Source organism: Globicephala melas, chromosome 2 (assembly GCF_963455315.2).
Source record: "Globicephala melas chromosome 2, mGloMel1.2, whole genome shotgun sequence".
NCBI classification, from domain to species: Eukaryota; Metazoa; Chordata; class Mammalia; order Artiodactyla; family Delphinidae; genus Globicephala; species Globicephala melas.
The window spans coordinates 57489979-57509552 of NC_083315.2; the positions used below are offsets into that span (position 1 = coordinate 57489979).

A 19574-nucleotide genomic window follows, 5' to 3' on the forward strand; every position below is an offset into this window, starting at 1 on the left:
AAAACAACAAAAAAAGGAAAATAGAAATCTTATTTTCTCTACCTGATACAACCATTGTTGACATGATGGCTATTTTTTCTCGGTATTTTTTTCCCTTGCTAGTAAAATACACATACTCTTATACATATGTTTAAATAGTTGAGGTTATGTTTTATATAATTTAAATGCTTTTTTAAAGTTAACATTATCATTACATTTTTCCACGATGTCACAAAGTCCTTACAGAAAAATACCAATTATTATTTGCAGGTGACATGATTGTTTACCTTAAAAAAAAAAAATCGAAAGGTGTCAGCTGAAAAAGCGATTTTTAAGATGACTGGTTAAAAGTTCTATTATATAAAAATCAAGTTTTCCCAAATATCAGCTATAATCAGAAAATATGGTGGACAAGTATTTTATTGACAACTCTAAATACCTAGGAATAAGGTTAGGTGTGCAGGTTTTGTATCAAGAAAACTACAAAAATTTGCTGAGTAAAATGAAAGACTTGACTACTGTGTTCCTAGATCGGCAGACTCCATATTATAAATATGTCAGTTATCTGTATAGCTTCATGTTAGTTTATAAATTGAATGCAATTCCAGTAAAAATCCCAACAGATTTATTTTTGGGACTTGACAAGTGACTCTAAAGTTTTTGAAGAGTAAATAATCAAAAACAATAATGGAGTTGAAAAAAAATGAGAGACATGTCTGACCAGATATTGAATAAAATAAAATATTGAGTACTGGCACCGAACTGGACAAGTAAAGGCAGTTAGAAGTTTAGAAACAGAGTCATGCAATTGAGAATTTAGAATGAGTTAAATCGAACCAAAATACTCAATAAGGAAAGGATAGATTGTTCTATTAATAATAAATGGGAGAACTAATGATTTGGGGAATCTAGAGACTTACCTGAGATTTTTGTCACCATAAGTTAGAGGTGGTTTAAGCACATCTATTCTTAAAATTAAGAACAGAAGAACATTGGTTTATAGAGTATTATCAGAGTAATAAGAGAGCCATGAAAGAGGAAAAAATTAAAAGCTAGACAGACATATGTTCACATCTCCAGCAGGGGAGGGGGCAACAGGACAGGTAAAGAGGGATAGACTTAGCTCCCTTACTGCTTAGGAGGTTGCCTCTAAAGATCTAAAGGTGTAAGTTTTGTAATAGTAGAAATGAGTGGGGTTATTTTTTGATGTCTAAAGTATCCATCAAAAAAATGCTCATAAAGTAAATTGACATAGGATATAAAATGGGATCCAATTTCATAAATAAATATTTACATAAAAGAAAAAAGCCAAAACTCACGCTTCACTCTTTCTTATACTCTCTGCCAGTTATTTTATTACCTAGTCTTGAATAAGAATAAGCTCTATTTCCTCACCTTTAATTCATTTAATTCATTATAATCTGGATTCTGCCATCTTTGTTGTACTAAAATTTTTACTTCTAGTTGCCAAATCCAGGACTTCTTTTTTAGTCCTAAAGTTTCTGCAGCATTTTGATACTGTTGATTCTTTCCTTATTGAAACATTTCTCCATTCAACAAACACATATTCCTTATTGTCCACCAATAAAGAGCTGGTTAAATAAAAATTACTGTATAGTTTTATGATAGAATATCATGTTGAAGTTAAGAAGAATGCAGCCAGTCTTTCCACAAGAGCACATACAATGTTCCATACTAAGGTGAAAAAGCAGGGCATAGCATATTGTCTATAATCTGGCTCCTTTAGTATACGAAGTAAAAAAAAATAAATAAATAAAAATAAATCTATGCTGGATTATACATACCTTTTTTTCCACCTGGGTGGATACAGGAAACTATTAGTAGTAGAACGCAGAAAAGTATTTTTTAAAAAATTGGCTTCTATGCCAGGCTTTGTGGTAAGTGGTGGGTATAAAAGACAAGTCATATCCCTGTCCTCTGGGAACTGATAATCTGATGAGGATTTCCATCAGATCACTGTCTCCTGTTTTTATCTCTTGCCTTGCCTTGGTCTCCTCTGAGCTCTTATTCCTTGGTCTGCCTCTTTCTTCTCATTCTGCGCTTTCTCTGAGTAATCTCTTCTACTCCCAGTACTTAAATCATGGCCTATATTCCAGTGATTCCTAAATCTGTATCTCTAGATAAAATTTATCTCCTGAGTTTGAAACCCATTATCTGTCTATATATCACACAGATCCAGGGAATCTTACTCAGATGTGCTGTGGCTGTTCAAAATGATTACATCTAAATTTAAACTCATCTACCTCTTAGTACTCCACCTCCCGCATCATGTTTCCCCTCAAAAATTCTCTCTGTGATTGTGAATGGGGCAAAATGAAATAATGAAACTTGTTACCCATGTCTGAAGCTGGGAACTATCTTAGAGTTCTTTTTTATACCAGTGTTTCCTGACTCCCACCCCCTCAACTCCAGACTATCTAGTAAATTTCTAAGACCTGTCCATCTCCCTTCTATAAGTATTTCTTAAATTCTTCCCCATGATCTTAGTTACTTCCTTCGATCCTTCAAACACTTTTTTGGGTGGAGTGTGAAGTTGAAATTCCTGGAAGCTGTGCTGCCCTGTTTCTTACTGCTTGGTGCATCTCCACCACGCTGCTGTCTTTCCCACAGTGCTACCGTAGCTCTTCCTGTACCAGGGGTTGGAGTGTCGGGTCTGTGTCCAGCTCACCCTGCCTTGTCTTTGTTATGTACTGAGCACAAAACAGAGCTTATTGGATGGATAACAAATCCACGGTGGGGCTTTGCTGCTTTTTAAGCTTGAGGATATTTTTTTATACTAATTTACTGCTCAACTTTCCTCATTTTTACTTGCTCCATTGTCCACTTTGGAAAGGCTTGTTCTTTGCTTTGTTTAACCCATTCTAATTCTGTCTGTTTTCCTCAGTCCTTCATAAACCTGCTCCTTTCTCTTCATCTCTTTTCTTGGTTAGAGACATCCAGGAAACTGTTCCTGACCAAGTGAAGTAAGTTACCTTACTTGCTGCCAATCATGGCTACTGATAGTGACCATTCTTCTTAAATCATAATTCTAAACTTATACATTGAAAACAATTTTTTAAACAATGAAAAACATGTTTGTGCACATAATTTACCTTGCTTACTTAAAGTAATATGCTTAAAAATCTGGATTTAAAAATGGAAACGAGTTATTCTTTGCAGTTTTCCTAGTAAGGTTTTTGTTTGTTTGTTTGTTTAGACAAACACTTAAGAGCCTACTAAATGTCAAGTGTTTTCACAGAAGAGTTCATTTAATTTTTACCCTTATGAGAAGGTTTTAATTTCCTTGTTTTATAGATGGGGAGACTCAAAACTCAGGGCGTTAGATACTGTATCCAAGGTCACCTGGATTCCAAGGCTCTGTTTGCTAGACCACATTTGCCTCTACTTTCAAATGAATGACTGTGAAATATATAATTTTATAAACCGTGTGCAGCAACACTGCCTCTGTTTTTTGTAGCCTCATTAATGTATTAATGTACTCTTGTAAGTTACTAAGAAAAGAAGTTAACAACTGAAAATTAGACAATGTCTGGAGCTCCCCTTCCTCTGCCATTTTGTTGATGTCATTCTGCTAGGTATCAGTTGTCGGGATTGCACTAAAGCCATAGTAACTTTCTTACACTAGCAGCCCCTAAAATATTTTTTAAAGACTGTTATTTTATCTGTAGGCTGTAATTGAGCAGTAATAAACTTTTCTCATTTCCTACTGGATTAGTTACAGTAGTTATAGTGTTATTCATGTCTCTAAGGGCTCTTTAACATAATGCTTATTTACTGAAATGTGTTTTGTAGCTTCGTCAGCAGTTGAAGTGGTTGATATGTGAACTCTGCAGATTATATAACCTTCCTAAGCACCTGGATGTTGAGATGCTAGATCAACCACTACCCACGGGTCAGGTAAAGTAAAAATTCTCTAGTATTCAAGAGCTAAAATAAATTGTCTCAAGCACAAGTAAAACTAGGATGATTTCTCATTATTATACAACTTATTTAGAACTTAGTTTTTGTTTTCCTGTTGAATTGTTTTGTTTGTTTTAGGTACTAAAAATAACCTTTTCATTCTTGGGAGCTGCTCTTATTTACTATGACAGGCAAACAGTTGCCCCCTCTCTACCACCACCTTTTTGTTAATGTTCCTGGTTTCCATAACTGTTCCTTGCTTCTGCAGTTGTTTGCTTTTGTTTATTCACTTACCTTCACCTGGAATGCCATCTCTCTATACCCATTTTTGCTTCTTAAGTCCTAACTCAAATGTTATCTCCTCCAGGCAGCAGAAGTACCCACTAGCTCACCACCACTTCTAACCGCTCTGGATTTCTGGATTTACCTATTTAGGCATAATTTATTGATTTGTACAATAACAAAGATTTAGCTTTTATACCACCCACCTACCCACCCACCTCCCCTTCCTAAAACATCATTATATTTAGTAATATGAATAATCACCACTTATCATTAGGACTTTGTAGTGTAGAGTTTTATATTTCATCTGTACAGTTTTTTGTTTTGCAATGTCTTCCTTATAATAATAATTCTTAGTTAAAAAAGTTATGTTCTGTCTCTTTTCTATGAGATCTCCCTCTCTTCTGGAGCCTTTGGCTCTTCTGCACCAGTCTTGGCAGGTTCTTTTCTGGGCTGGCTATTAAGCTGTCATATTGAAATTTTTCTTGTCTCCTCTGCTGGAGTAGTAGATCCATTGTTTCCAGATTTCATGTCTTCTTTCTTGGCTTACCTTTTCTCATTTTGCCTGAGGAAGATGATTTTACGCAAGTAAAATCTTAGAAAAACGTCAAGGGGTAGTACATTTTCTGAGTTCTAACTTCTTAAAAAAAAAAAAAATATATATATATATATATATGTATAGCCAGACCACCATGGGTTTGAATCTTGGTTTAATTACCTAATTAGCTTGGGCTAATTACCTAGCAATATGTACATCAGTTTCCCATTTGCAAAATGGGGAAATGGTAGTAATACCTATATTTGGGGAGAGCTATAAAGATTAAATGAGTTGGTGCATGTAAATCATTTAGAGCAGTTCCTGATGCATAGTAAATGCCCAATAAATGGTAACTGCCTTCACTTGACTGATAGTGTGGTTGAATATATAATTCTAAGTTGAGAATAATTTTCCCTGAGAATAAATGGTAACTGCTGTTGTCTTCTAGTCAATGGTATTGAAGCCTGATGCCATTCTGAGTCTTAGTCATCTCTGTGCGACTTCGGGAAGCTTTTAGGACTTTGTCCTTTCCCTGCTGTTCTGAAATATCACAGTGGTGTACTGAGTTTTTTTGTTTGTTTGTTTGTTTTTTCCATTTTTGTTGGGTACTCAGTATGGATGGACCTTCTCAAATTTGGATTCTTGAATCTTTCTTCTTGGGTAAATGTTCTTGTATTTTTTTCTGTGGTAACTTTCTCCTTTCCATTCTTTATTTGTTCATTTTGGAATGCCTACTAATAGGATTTTAGACCTCCTCATTTGAGTCTTTGTATCTCTTATTATCACTGTATTCTGTCTCTTTGTCTTAATTTCAAATTCTGGAACATTTTTCTTATCTTTCAACTTCTGGAAATTTTATTTGAACAGTCATAACTTTAAGTTTTATTTTGTTTATTTATTGCTGCTTAACCAGTTACACTAGAACTTAATGGCTTAAAACAACAGTTCTATCTCGCACGACTGTGTGAGTTGGTTAGGCTTAGCTGGACAGTTTTTCTGCTGACTTCACTGTGCAGTCAGATAGTGGCTGGGACTGGTAGTTATTTGGACACATGACTGCACTGAAATGTCCAGCATGCCTTCTTCATTCACATGTCTGGTGCCTTGCTGTTCCTCACATGGCCCTTCTGTCCACATGACATCTCCTCATTCCAGGGTCTCTTTACGTGGCTTCTCTTTATTTAGGAAGGTAGTCAGAATTTTTATTTTTGGCTTCTAAGAGCACAAAAGTGGAAGCTGCCAGGGTTTCGTAAGGTTTAGATCTGGAACTGGCCCAGTGTCATTTCTACCATGTTTATTGGTTAAAGCAAGTCCAGGGCCAGCCCATATGGTGGGAGGGGTCCATATAAGGGATGAATGCTGGGAGGTGTCGTTCATTGTGGCTCCTCTCCAAAGATGAACCATAAGTTCTTGTTCTCTGATTATTCCTTATTGATAGCATTCTGTTTTTGTTTTTATCAATGTAATATATTCGTGAGTGTCTTTAAGGAGTTACTTTGATACTCTCCCTCAGGCATCTCTATTTTTCTTTAATAAGTTTAATAAGTCTTTAATAATTTTTTTTTTAGTTTATCTTGGTCTTTTTTTTCTTTCTGAAGACTTTCCTCATATATCTATTTATTCTCTGTTGCTTATTCATGTTTTTTCCTTCCTCTTCTTCATTCATATTTGAGAGAGGTGTACTGAAAGGCTGATTGGGAGTTCTTTGTTGCCAAGACTTGTCAACTGATCGCTTTTAGGAGGAATTTAAGCTGACTTCAACCCCCTATCCCCCACCCCCTATTTCCTGGCATAATCATAAATGATGGCTGGAACTATTTGGTTTCTCTGGACATGAAACCTTATAATCTCTTGCTTGAGGTAGATATGTATGCCTGAGTTTTGCTTAAGGAGAGCAGTGTGTTTTGGTGGCTGGACAGTTTGTTCTGTATATAGGCTTTCAGTTAATCTACATTTTCAATCCTATCCATCACTCCTGCTGTCGAAATGTACCTGGTGTCTGAGTCTAGAGCCTCTCCAGGGTGCTGTGGGACAAATTAGCCACCTGATTATCCCCTACCCTATGGCTTTACTTGTTTGCTCCATTAATTACCATTCTTCCATTCACTGTCATCTTCTAGCATGAGTGAATTCTTTTTTCTGCTGGTAGCCCCCTTTTATTTTTTGTTACCATTATGTGTTTGTACAGTGTTTATTCTTCATCGTATGTCTTCATTGTAATTCTAGTGGAGCCTCAGGAAAGAGATGGGAGAAGAATATATTTTATGTTCAATCTGCTTCTTTAGAATATTTGCAACCTAGGTTTTTAACTTAATATATCGTGGACATAGTACATATAGATCTACCTTGTTTTTCACGACTGCATTTAATTCCATTCACAAGATATAACTTGTGAATTACATGAAGAAATTTCCTAATTTTGAGTCATCCTTGCATTCCCATAATAAACGTTCGGCGCCTACATAGGTTGGTAGTTGGGGGTGGAACACAATAGATGTGATACTTTATTTTTGGATTTTTATACTTTAACTGAGATTGTAATATAGTCTGTTTCCCTTTAAGCTCTTCTTGCTTCATTTTGGTATCAGGGTATAAGCAGTCTCATGACTTGGGAAGCTTTGTGTTTTTTTGTTTGTTTGTTTTTGGTTTTTTTGCAGAACGCGGGCCTCTCACTGTTGTGGCCTCTCCCGTTGCGGAGCACAGGCTCCTGACACACAGGCTCTGGACGCACAGGCCCAGCGGCCATGGCTCACGGGCCCAGCCTCTCCGTGGCATGTGGGATCCTCCTGGACCGGGGCACGAACCCGTGTCCCCTGCATCGGCAGGTGGACTCTCAACCACTGTGCCACCAGGGAAGCCCCAAGCCTTTGTTTTTTTCCTAAGATCTAGGACAGTTGTAATTTTCAACTGGGGGCAGTTTTGCCTCCCATGGGGCATTTGGAAGTATCTGGCTATATTTTGGATTGTCATAGCTGGCCGGGTTGGAGGAGTGTGCTGTTGGCTTTTTGTGGGTAGACAGGATGTTACTAAACATCCTGCAATGTCAGGACAGTTCCCCACAGCAAAGAATTATTTGGCCCCAAATATCAATAGTTCCAAGGTTGAGAAAGCCTGATTTAAACAAAGATCTGAACCTGATCCATTTTTCTCTTCTGTGTATTAGTCTATTTAGATTTTCCATTTCTTCTGTCAGTTTTAGTAATTTTAGGTTCTAAAAAATTGGTAACTTCATCTATACATTTGAAGCTCTTGGAAAGATGTGCAGAGTATTCACTTTTTGCATCATCTTCATCTGTGGTTATAATCCTGAAGTTTCCTTGATTACTTGTCAGAGGCTTGTCTGTTTTATTATAATGGTCTATTGAAAGAACTGGCCCTTAGTTTTATTTGTTAAATTGAATGTTTTTATTTTTCAGTCCAGTCTTAATAATGTCTCCTTTTACGTTTTTAGTTTACTGGATCAATATGATTTAAAGTGCTTTTTTATCAAACATGTAAGGGTGTTTGTTTTTTTCCGAGTGCTGTTTGACTTTATTGCACAGGTTTTAAAATTTAGTATACTTATTTTCTAAATAGTTTGTGTTTTCTAAGTAGTTTGATTCCATCTCTTGTTCGTATCACTCTTATATTTTACAAGAAAAAGTTCGAAATAATATGTATTGAAAGCATATAGACATAAGTTTAGTATAAAAGTTATGATGAATACCTGACAACTATACCACCTAGCCACCACCCAGGTGAAGAAATAGAACATTGCTAGCACTGCAGAATCTTCTGCAGGCTCCTTTCAGATTATCATTCCCTTGTATGCTAATCCTCTCCTTACTTTTCTCTAGTCTTATCACTCATATATGCAACCCTGAACAATATGGTTTAGTGTTGCCTGTTTTTTGAGCTTCATATTAAGTTATACTATGTAGTCTTTCATGTTTGTCTTTGCTCACCATTGTGAGTATATTCATTTATATTGTGTGTAGCTGTAGTTCTTTTACATTGCTGTATTTATTCCATTGTTTGAATGTACCATAACATACTTATCCGTTTGACTGTTTACTGACATTTGGGTTAATTCCAGTTTTCTATTAGGAACAGTGCTACCATGATCATTCTTGTCTGTAGTACATGGTACACCCGTGCAAGTATGTCTCTGGGCATGTATTTAAGAGTGGATTACTGGGGCATGAGGGTCCATTTCTTCTTAAATTCAAGAATTATTTAGAAAAAAATGTTTTTAGAGATTCTCAGACAGCTTTGGGGTTTTTCGTTTTTCACTGTGGTCAGAGAATATGGCCTGTAACCTTTCAGCTGCATTAGCAGCAATTGCTTAGACTTAACCATTGATGTTGCTGTTGTCTCCGCTTATTGCTGTTTCTTGTATTCCATGGTTGCCCCTTTCTGAACTATATCCCTGAATAATGTCTTTTTTTCTAGAAAGGATTTGTGGGGATGTGTATGAAGAGTGTTCCTTGAATACTGTGTCTGTTTTTATTATTCATTTAACAAATATTTATTTGACTCTGTGTAAAGCACTCTATGTACTCTATGTAAATGTTGAGGATCCAGTGCTGAACAAACACAGGTATGGCTCCCATCCTGATAGAACTAGATATCAAATTCTAAGTTCATAATTGAGTCTCTTCCAAGTTCTTTACACTTTTTTCTTCTGGTATTTGTTGTTACAGATGAAAAGGCTGATGCCTGTCTGATTCTTAGCTCTTTATATTTTTTCTTTCTGGAAGTCGGCATGGTTTTTTTCTTTAACTGTGAAGTATGGGGTTTTAATTTCCAACATTCCTTTGGGGCATTCAGAGCCACTTGCTATTATGAAGTCCTTCTTTAGGTTGGCAACATTTGTCCCTTTCCCTCATCTTCTGCATGAATGATGGATGAATATTGGATCTCTGTATTCCTCTTTCCATTTCCCTAACTCTTCTCTTATTTTAATCACCTTCTCCCCGTCTCCCACCTCCTTTTTCTCCACATTTTAGGGGAATGTCACAGTTTGGTTGTCTTCTTCAGTCATAAATATTTTGTTCATTTAGGTCCATTGTTCTCTCTGGCCCCTCTGAGTTTTTTTTTCTTTGAGGGGAGATCTTTTTGATTTTCCAGAACTTTCTTGTTCTTTACATAATAATCTTGTTAGGTTTTGTGGATGCAGTATCTTCTCAATTACTGCTAAAGATTCCAATTATTAGATTTTTAAATTCTGTTTTATTGCCTTCATTAATAATGCTTCAGGTCACTTTTTCTGCTTGTTCAACTTGGTGCCTTTCTTTCAGATTGCTAGTTTTCTTCAAATATCTGGTGATGCTTGGTTATCTACTCATTTATAGATGAGGTATACCATTGATCAGTATCAGTTGTTATGAGTGTCCTCAGCAATTGTCAGTCTTCTGTGCTATGGCCTCCCCTTTCTGGTTTTGCACAGCTGTGCTCTGCCTGTGGCACGTGAATGGGGACGTGCTGGCAGGTGGACTTTTACAACTCCTGAGTAAAAGGGAGAGATAAATCTGTTAAGAAATTTTGCTGCTGCATTGAGTTACATTAAAAAATGGTCTTTTCTCTCTGGTTCTGACACACTAAGAGGCCAGCAAGGTTGGCGTCCTATATGAGTGTGATCCTTACCAGCTGTAGTTGGAACAAATACAGCAAGAATTTCTAGGGGAAAAAAATCCTACTAAATTTTTATATATTGTGTCGTAGAGAACTGTGCTGTGGTCCAGGAAGCTTGTCTTTATGAACTCTGACAAAACTAGGTATGAAGGCCCTTCTTGAAACCTCGTCAGATTCGTTGTGAATGAGTGTTAAATTGTGTCTTATACAGAAATATTGTGGTAAATGACATGTTGTTTAAAAAAAAAAAAAAGAAAAATAGCTCCTTAGTGAAATGGTGATCACTTTGTAACTTTTAGTTTTGTACAGTGTCTATGCCTGTGTAACACATTTGACCTTTTAAAATGTAAGCCAGTAGAATTTATGGAAAGATTCAGGCTTTTCAAAGCTAAAAAGGTAGATATTTTAAGAAACCCATCGTCTGGGGTATTTTAAGCAAAAGAAGCCATTAGCCTTATACACGTAGCTATATGTGTAAAATGTTTTCTGACTTTAAATTAGAATATGTTTAAATTTTTTTTCTGTTTTGCTTTATATTTGACTAATTGCCTTTCTTAATTTCTAAGGCATCTATTAAGTTGAATTTTTCAAAATTGCTTCTTCTTAAAAAGCTGATACATATTATTTGTCAAATCAAAGCTGAATTTAAAAGTAAATGTTTCAACTTTAATAAGCTCTTAGTGGAACTGCAGTGACAGATGATTGATACTTTGTCCCTAAAATCTTCTGAAGTACTCAGTGTTTGCTTACTTATTCTGTGTAGTCCTGGCAAACTCTTTTCTCTTTGCAGAATGGGACAGCAGAAGAAGTGACTTCAGAAGAGGAGGAAGAGGAAGAGATGGCTGAAGTAGGTATTTTATATAAGAATAACATTTCATAACTATCTTCACTTTTGAACATTTTATTAATTTTCTAATCTCCTTTATAAACCATTGTTAATGTGGAATAATGAGAAGCACATTGAATTTGTAATTTAATACAATTTCTAAAATCTGGCTTTACCTCTAATTCATCGTATACTTTTTAGCAAATTTCTTATCTGATGTCCTTGGATTTTATTTCATGGAAAATAAGAGCTCTTAACATTTAGCACTAAAATTATATTTACATTTAATAGTAATCAGTACTTAACCTGATTTGGTTTAAGAATAGGAACTACGAAGTTTCAGAATTTTTGTGTTTGAATAAAAGGAGAATTTGACCACATTTCAGTGACTATTCACTCGAAGTAATGAAAACTATCTCATGTTGAAAAATCATCTAAGAATATCAAAGAGGAAATTCCAAAGACACTGAGCTTAAGTCAGTTTAGTTGCCAGCCATTGATAAAATTTTAGACGTTTTCAGGCTCTGAGTCTTTGCATTTAAATTCAAACTTCATAATGAAGAATCTGTGTCTCTACATTGACCTGATACAAGGGATTTGAGTTCCACAGTCTTGGTTTTAAAACATTTTTCTGTTTGGATCTTAGAATTAATTTAGGTTATTACCTTAAATCTAAAATACACTTCTTAGAATGCCTTAGAACTAAAGTAGTTGTTGGTTTGTTTTGTGAGTCTGGAAGTAAAATAGTTCTTAACATTGTCCAGTTAGAATGATTTTTGGGGGGATAGATTTTTTTTTTAAATGTTTTCATGCAGTTTAACTTAGGAATAAACTGCAAGAAAACATTAAACTGGGACTTCCCTGGTGGTACAGTGGTTAGGAATCTGCCCTCCATTGCAGGGGGACGTGGGTTCGAGCCCTGGTCTGGGAAGGTCTCACATGCCGCAGGGCAACTAAGCCCGTGCGCCACACATACTGAACCTGCTCTCTAGAGCCCGTGAGCCACAACTGCTGAGCCCACGTGCCACAACTACTGAAGCCCGCACACCTAGAGCCCGTGCTTTGCAACAAGAGAAGCCACAACAATGAGAAGTCTGTGCACCTCAACGTAGAGTAGCCCCACTTGCCGCAACTAGAGAAAGCCCGTGCACAGCAACAAAGACCCAACACAGCCAAAAATAAATAAAAAAGAAAAAAAGAAAAATTAAACCTTTACCATGGGTCCAATGTACAATAAAGTAGACATTGTACTCAAAGAGTTTATGTACCTTTCTTTTTTCCCCTCACAAGATAATATGAAGAAAGGACAGCAGCATTTAGGGAAATCTAGAAAGGTGGGATGGACTTTGGAGATGTCAAATTAGGATAGGTGAAAAGATATCCTAGGCAACTAAAATAATGTGGTAAAAAGGCCCAGAACAACCCTGGGCATGGTGTGTTTGGGTGCATTGGACGCTGTCCTTTTGGGAGAAGGACATTGCTGTATTGGAGTCTTGGAAAGCAAGTTTGGCTAGAAAAGGCAGATGGCTAAGTCTTGAATTAGAGACAAATATGTTTATATTTGGTATGATTGTTGGTAAGGCCTTAAGCAGAGAATAGTGTACAGTGAATATTGTTTTGTAAAGATGATAATGATGAATTCTGTGTTGATTAATACTCAAGTGGAGAAATTTTGTGGATTAGAACATGACTGAGGTTGAAGTTGGAGGAGGAGGAGGAGGAGGTACAGGCCAAGGGTATTTGTGAGAACTCTGAAGAAAACAAGTGTACGACAGAAAATTGTAGCTGAAAGGTGCAAACCAGGGGGAGGGAGCTCCATGAAGCATGCAGTCATAGACACGGTATGAATAAGAAAGGAATGTAATAGGAGCTGAAGAGATGGCAGTCCAAGAAAAAGACCATTGAGTCTGGACGAAAGTGGTCTAAATTATTAACCTGGTCTAGAAATCACAGTGAATTAGTCTGCTTGATAAAGTGGAGATAAAGTATAAACTACTTCTTTAGAGATTTTGATGATTGAGGTAAAGTTAGAAGAAAGGTAATAGAAAAAGGTTAGGATTTATTATACAAATCTATGCAGAATTTTTAAATTTGTAAGAGCTGATGCTAAGGGAAGGGAGGGAGAAGAATGTTGTAGTGATTAAAGATGTTGGCTTAGCGATACTCAAATTCTTTTTCTAACTTTTTTCCTAATTATAAAAATCAGTAGGTGCTCACTACAGAAAACTTGGAAAAGGAAAAGCACTAAATGTCTCTATTGATAATTATTAGTATTTCAGTATGTGTCCTCCTATTCTTTTTTTCTGTGCTTATTTTGGCATAACTAAGATTCTATATATTCATTTTTGTATTCTGTGTTTTTCATTTCATTATTGATACAGAAGAAACCATTATGCTGTGTTGGCATTTTAATGGTCTTCCGGTATTCCATTGAATTAAGTTAACTGTTCTGATATTTTGCACATGAAGATTTTGTTTTTGTGGTTATAAAGTTGAAATAGGCATCTTTATGCCTAAATCTGTGTTCACATTTTAGACTAATTTCTAAACTGAATCTAATAGATTTCTAGAAGTCGAGTTATGGTTCTTGGTACCTCATGCTAAACTGTTGCAAAAGTTCCCTTTAATAGGAGATTTAAAGCAATTTAAGATGGCTCATTTGGTAGTAGTTATGGCTTTGTAAAACTATTAAATATGCTTTACTCAGATTCTAGCTTTAAAGTATAGTATATAAAAGGAGAGAACCTTTTGAATGGAATGTGAAGGCTTTTTTAGGATACATGTATTCTCTTTGTTCTCTGAGTCAGGAATAATTTAGCTTTTGACATGAGCTTGAATAAGCTAAATTTTTAAATTTTTTTAGGATATAGAAGACTTAGATCATTATGAAATGAAGGAAGAAGAGCCTATTAGTGGGAAAAAGTCAGAGGATGAAGGAATTGAAAAAGAAAATTTGGCAATATTAGAGAAAATTAGGAAGACTCAAAGGCAAGACCATCTAAATGTAAGTATGTGTAAATGTATAGAACCTGGACTTTTGTGGTTAAGTAATTACGGTTGACCCTTGAACAATGCTGGGGTTAGGGGTGCTGACCTTGCACCGAAATCCACTTATAGCTTTACAGCCAGCCTTGCATATCCACGGTTCCACATCCGAGGATTCAACTAACTGCAGATTGTGTCGTACGTATTGAAAAAATCTGCATGTAAGTGGATCCACGCAGTTCAAACCTGTGTTGTTCAAGAGTCAGCTGTATAGGAATAATATAAATACAGGGCAATTCAATAAGATACCAATCAAAGCCACCCCCCTCCATCCCTGCCTTGGTTGTAGATTCAGCCATATGTTTTGTTGCCCTAGTTTCCCACCCCCACCCACAACATTTCTCATCTATTGATAGGCACTTTCTACCCCGTTCATCTGAAATCATTGACTTTCCAACTTGTTTATCCTGTTTTCTCTCCTTACCTTTCTCCTGTGGGATGTGCAAATTTAAATTCAGTCTCTCGTACAAAGTATGATTCAAATTCTTTCTTCTTCATGAAGCTGCCATCTGGTTTGTCCTGCCCTGACTGAACCAAAAGTAATTTTTTCTTTTGACTTAACATCTTTTATGTGAAGCAGCATGGTGACAAACACAGCTGTGTGGCTTCATTTTCCTCAATTCTATAATGTGGACATTATGTACCATTTAGATGATTCCTGTAAATAATAAATGAGAACGATGTATATAAAATGCCCAGAGTAGGGAAATATCAAACTAAAGTCTAGCTATCCATCTCAATACTTATTATTTACTTACTGCCTTTGTTTTAGAGCTATTTATCAAACCCATGAAATCTGAGAACCAGTTCTTTTGTCCTGAGCATAGGTTCTCAAACACAGGGAATGAATTGTTATGCAAGGAGATGACAAGTGTTGTAAACAGGTAGATTACTCTCACTTCTTCAGTCCTATTTACTGTATTAATGTAATTGGCAAATCTTTCTTTAGAGAGCAAAGAAATTTAGCCAAGTCCTTATCTTGATTATTTTTTTTTAAAAAAGCTTGTAGTATCTAAGTTAAAGATATTTACGATACTTTCTGTATCTTGTGATTGCTTCCAGTTTGTGTGTTATAGTCAAAACAACTACAAATTATTGAACACTATCACATGACAAACTAAGCAAAGTCTTTTAACGTTTATATGCCTTCCCATTTGATTTCTTTTGTAAACCTGATTTTCTACCCCACCTCAAAGTGTAGTGCAACTTTTGAAGGTGCAACATTTAAAATTTTACAAGGTCAGGTTTTTTTAATTCAGAAGACATTCTAAATGTTTTTGTCTTACGATAAATAGTTCCATTCATATTCAGTCTTAGGATAAGATACTGGTGCATTTTCATCTTCAGAGAAGGTGGAACACTGAAAAGAACTGAAACCAGTTGCATATATGTGGACATGTTGTTTCTCAATTTCTTAATATGTAAACTAGGTAGTTAGTATAAGATTCTTATAGTCTGATTAAGGGACCTGCTTTAGTTAATGTATCACATTGAGGGTCTTCTAGTATTTCCAAAAATGCATGGAGCTACTACACATCTATTAGAATGCCCAAAATCTGGAACACTGAAAACACCAAATGCTGGTGAGGATGTGGAGCGACAGGAAACTTTTCTAATCGCTGATGGGAACGCAAAATGGCACAGCCACTTTAGAAGACTGTCTGACAGATTCTTTCAAAACTAAACATACTCTTATCATACAATCCAGCAATTGAGCTCCTTGGTATTTGCCCAAATGAATTGAAAAGTTATGTCCACACAAAAACCTGCATGTAGATGTTTATAGCAGCTTTGTTCATAATTGCCAAAACTTGGAAGCAGTAGGAAAATGGATAAATAAACTATAGTACATCCAGGCAGTGGAATATTAGTCCCTGCTAAAAAAAAAAAAAAAAAAAAAAAATAATGAGCTGTCAAGGACAGGACATAGACATGGAGGAACCTTAAATCCATATTACTAGGTGAAAGAAGCCAATCTGAAAAGGCTGCAGACTGTGTTTTCAACTATATGACATTCTGAAAAAGGCAAAACTATGGAGACAGTAAAAAGATCCGTGGTTGCCAGGGGTTTCGGGGTGGGGGGTGGGATGAATAGGCGGAGCATGGAGGACTTTTAGGGCAATGAAAATACTTTCTATGTTATTATGATGGGCGGATACTTGTCATTATCCAAATCCATAGAATGTACAGCACCAAAAGGTAAAGGTACCTTAAGGTAAATTATGGACTTCAGGAGTAATGATGTGTCCAAATAGGTTGATCAGTTGTAAGAAATGTACCTCCGAAGGATGCTGATAATGAGGGAGACTATGCACTGTGGGGGGCAGCTATATGGGGAATCTCTGTACCTTCCTCTCAATTTTGCTGTGAACCTAAAACTGCCCACCCCAAATAAAATCGTAAAGAAGAAAAAAATTAATAAATTTTTTTTTAATTGATGGAATTTGAAATAGACCCTTATTAGTTCTAGGCTATTGGAGTGGCCATGGTGATCTGAACATAGGTTAGCTGTTTATTTATTTTTTTTCAGATGACAAATAGTAAATGAATCAGACCTGCCCCAAATTTATATTCCTACTGAAACTTCATGATCATTGATTTAATTGAACTTAACTTTTTTGACTTCTTAAAATGTTGAGTGGTGATCCATTTTTACGATATCATTGTAAACGTTTATTTCAGGTTCAGATACCTTAAATCTTTAGTTATTTAAATCAGTAGATCCTGGTAAACAGCAAATTTTATGTTTCAGGGTGCAGTGTCTGGGTCTGTACAAGCTTCAGATAGACTTATGAAAGAGCTCAGGGACATATACAGATCACAGAGTTATAAAACAGGTAAGGACCTCTGGATCTCTGCTGTTGTCCTTATGCCCTTTTAAATTTTCAGATAGTAACTTCATTTCTTACAGTATAACTGGACAGAAACAGAAATGTTTATTAACTTTATTTTAGGAATGTGAAACACAAATTTAATCAAGTTACCAAAAGACGGGGTAAAATAGGATGAGTTCACTTGTTTGGATTTTTAAAAATGTTTTTATGGACACATAATTTTTTATCTTCTTGCTGATGGGGATTAACTCATGATTTTTATCTTCTGGGAAAGGTACAAGAAATATATGCTTTGGAAAATAAATGAGTATATGTTTATTGTATGAACAGAGAACTGTTGTCAAGTTGATTTTTATGTTCTTTTTTCCTTTTTTTGAAAACAACATAATCAACTCTTATTGTAGTTAATGGTATTACTTTTAAAAATTTATAGTTTGACTTAAGAGTTCTTTCTTACCCAATAAGGCTTAAATATTATGGAATCTCTCTAATTGAAATAAAATTCCCTCAGATTATTGCAGAGAGTCTAACAGTATTGAATAAGAGAAAGAGCCAAACTTTAGTTTGTTTGAAAAGGTAGCATTATGATCCATTAAGAATTTTTCAGAGTGATCAAGTCTAAATCATTAGAGCTTACTTAAAAACAAACAAGCAAAAAAACCCCCCTACTTTATAGAGTCCAAGATAAGTCAAATTTGTTTCTGAGGTTGTTAGAAGTTTTGGTGTCCTAACAGTTCCTCTTATAAGAAATCTAAAAGTTTGTGTGTAGAAACATAATAAAGTTAAATATTTGAATACTGGTTTACCTTAAAATGTTCAGTCATCACTTGTTTGTTACTGCATTATTTGTAGTAGCAAAAAATTAAATTAATAACCAGCTATATGGTGGAATTAAGTTATGGCTTATCCATAAAATAAATTACTACAGTTATTAAAAAGATTGACAGTAAATTTTTATATTCTAATGGAAAGATGTCCCAAAAAGTTGAAGAAAGATTATAAAACTGTATGTAGAGGGATTCCATTTTAATAGAACTGTTTGCATATATGCATAGGAGAAAAGTCTTAAGTACATATGATTTTGCATAAGCTTCTTTTTCCTCTTACAATTAATGGTAAACAGTTTTTCAACCCCAAAAATCCTCTTCATTGATGGCTTTAGTTGTTCATCTGTTAACGGTATAAGATACTCAGCTCCAGCACCAAAATATTTATAATGCAGCTTAGTTGTTCCATGTTTTAATGGCAAAATTCGTAGCTTTTGTTGGCTATTTAGTGTATATATTTACACCAGAGCAATAGTTATAAGATCAAATGAAGAGTAACTAACATGCCCTATACCTTTACAGGGATTTATTCAGTGGAACTCATAAATGACAGTTTATATGACTGGCATGTTAAACTGCAGAAGTAAGTGCTTTTTTATGCTAATCCACTCTTTTTAATGGTAGACTATCACAGTGGAGATTTTTTTCCCCCTTAATTTGATACCTATTTACTGTGGCTTTTACTTACTGTTTCTGTAGAAATAGTTCTTAGGTTGTTAAAATGAGTTGTTTCTTGGGCTTAATAAGTAAAGTGAGAAAGAAGGAGGAGAAAAAGAAGAGCCAGCTGTGGGAAAAAGTGTTTCATGGAGTTAATGAGACAGTTAGGAACTATACAAACAAAAGTGTATAAATAACTTGATGAGATTGACTGTGACAACCAGTTTATATTTGAAATAAGAAATTTGAGTAGGGCCTGAATATATAGAACAGTTGTAGACAAATTTAGATTTTTTTAGTGATTTCACTTTTTCTGGTCTTGTCCATGGTAAATTTCTCTCCTTGAACCCCTTGTCTAATAATACAGTTTGAGAGAAGCAGACTTTCTTGAGAAGATTATGTACATATGACCCTTTCCTTTAGAATAACTGCTAACTTTGCATGCCCTTAGGAGAGTAGGTGTAGAATACTGTGATCTCTTTTTGGACATTTAATCCCAAGGCGTTGGAGGCTATAGTTAATTTGTTTTTCCAGGAACCATAGAGCAGCTTTAGACCTTCTCTGTTTGGAATTTACCCTAGGGGCTCTGTTTTAGCTCTTGGAATGGTTCATTTTTGAGTTTAGTGAGAAAAAAAATCTGACTTTTTGTTTGAACTGTTTTTTGTTTTGTAATTCTCTTAGGGTTGATCCTGATAGTCCTTTGCACAGTGATCTTCAGATCTTAAAAGAAAAAGAAGGCATAGAATATATTTTGCTTAACTTCTCTTTTAAGGTAAGAAAATTGTAAGGGGACTCCATATGCTTCTAATGGCAACGTATATTTGTACAATTGCTTTGGAAAACCATTTGGTATAACTTGGTAAAGTAGAAGATACTCATATCCTGTGGTCCAGGAATTCTCCTCCTAGATATATAACCTGCAAGAAATGAGTACTTAGATGCACCAGGAGACAAACACAAGAATGTTCAAAGCAGCATTGTTTATAATAGCCTCAAATAAAAATAACCCAAGTGTCTGTTCCAATAGAATGGAGCACTGTGGTATTCATAAA

General features: G+C 35.4%; 1 protein-coding gene across 4 annotated transcripts in view; it reads left to right on the top strand.

Annotated features, from left to right (window-relative positions):
* Nucleotides 1-19574, top strand: part of UBE2Q2 (ubiquitin conjugating enzyme E2 Q2) — a 70484-nt gene that overhangs the window by 12066 nt on the left and 38844 nt on the right. For 3 of the 4 annotated variants that reach the window (XM_060293951.2, XM_030874876.2, XM_060293953.2), the window contains exons 3-8: nt 3793-3897; nt 11124-11180; nt 14023-14163; nt 16957-17041; nt 18388-18448; nt 19204-19294. In XM_060293951.2, the coding sequence (XP_060149934.1) occupies nt 3793-3897; nt 11124-11180; nt 14023-14163; nt 16957-17041; nt 18388-18448; nt 19204-19294 (540 nt within the window). The remainder of the gene's footprint in view (nt 1-3792; nt 3898-11123; nt 11181-14022; nt 14164-16956; nt 17042-18387; nt 18449-19203; nt 19295-19574) is intronic. The other variant, XM_060293952.1, reaches the window with a different exon arrangement.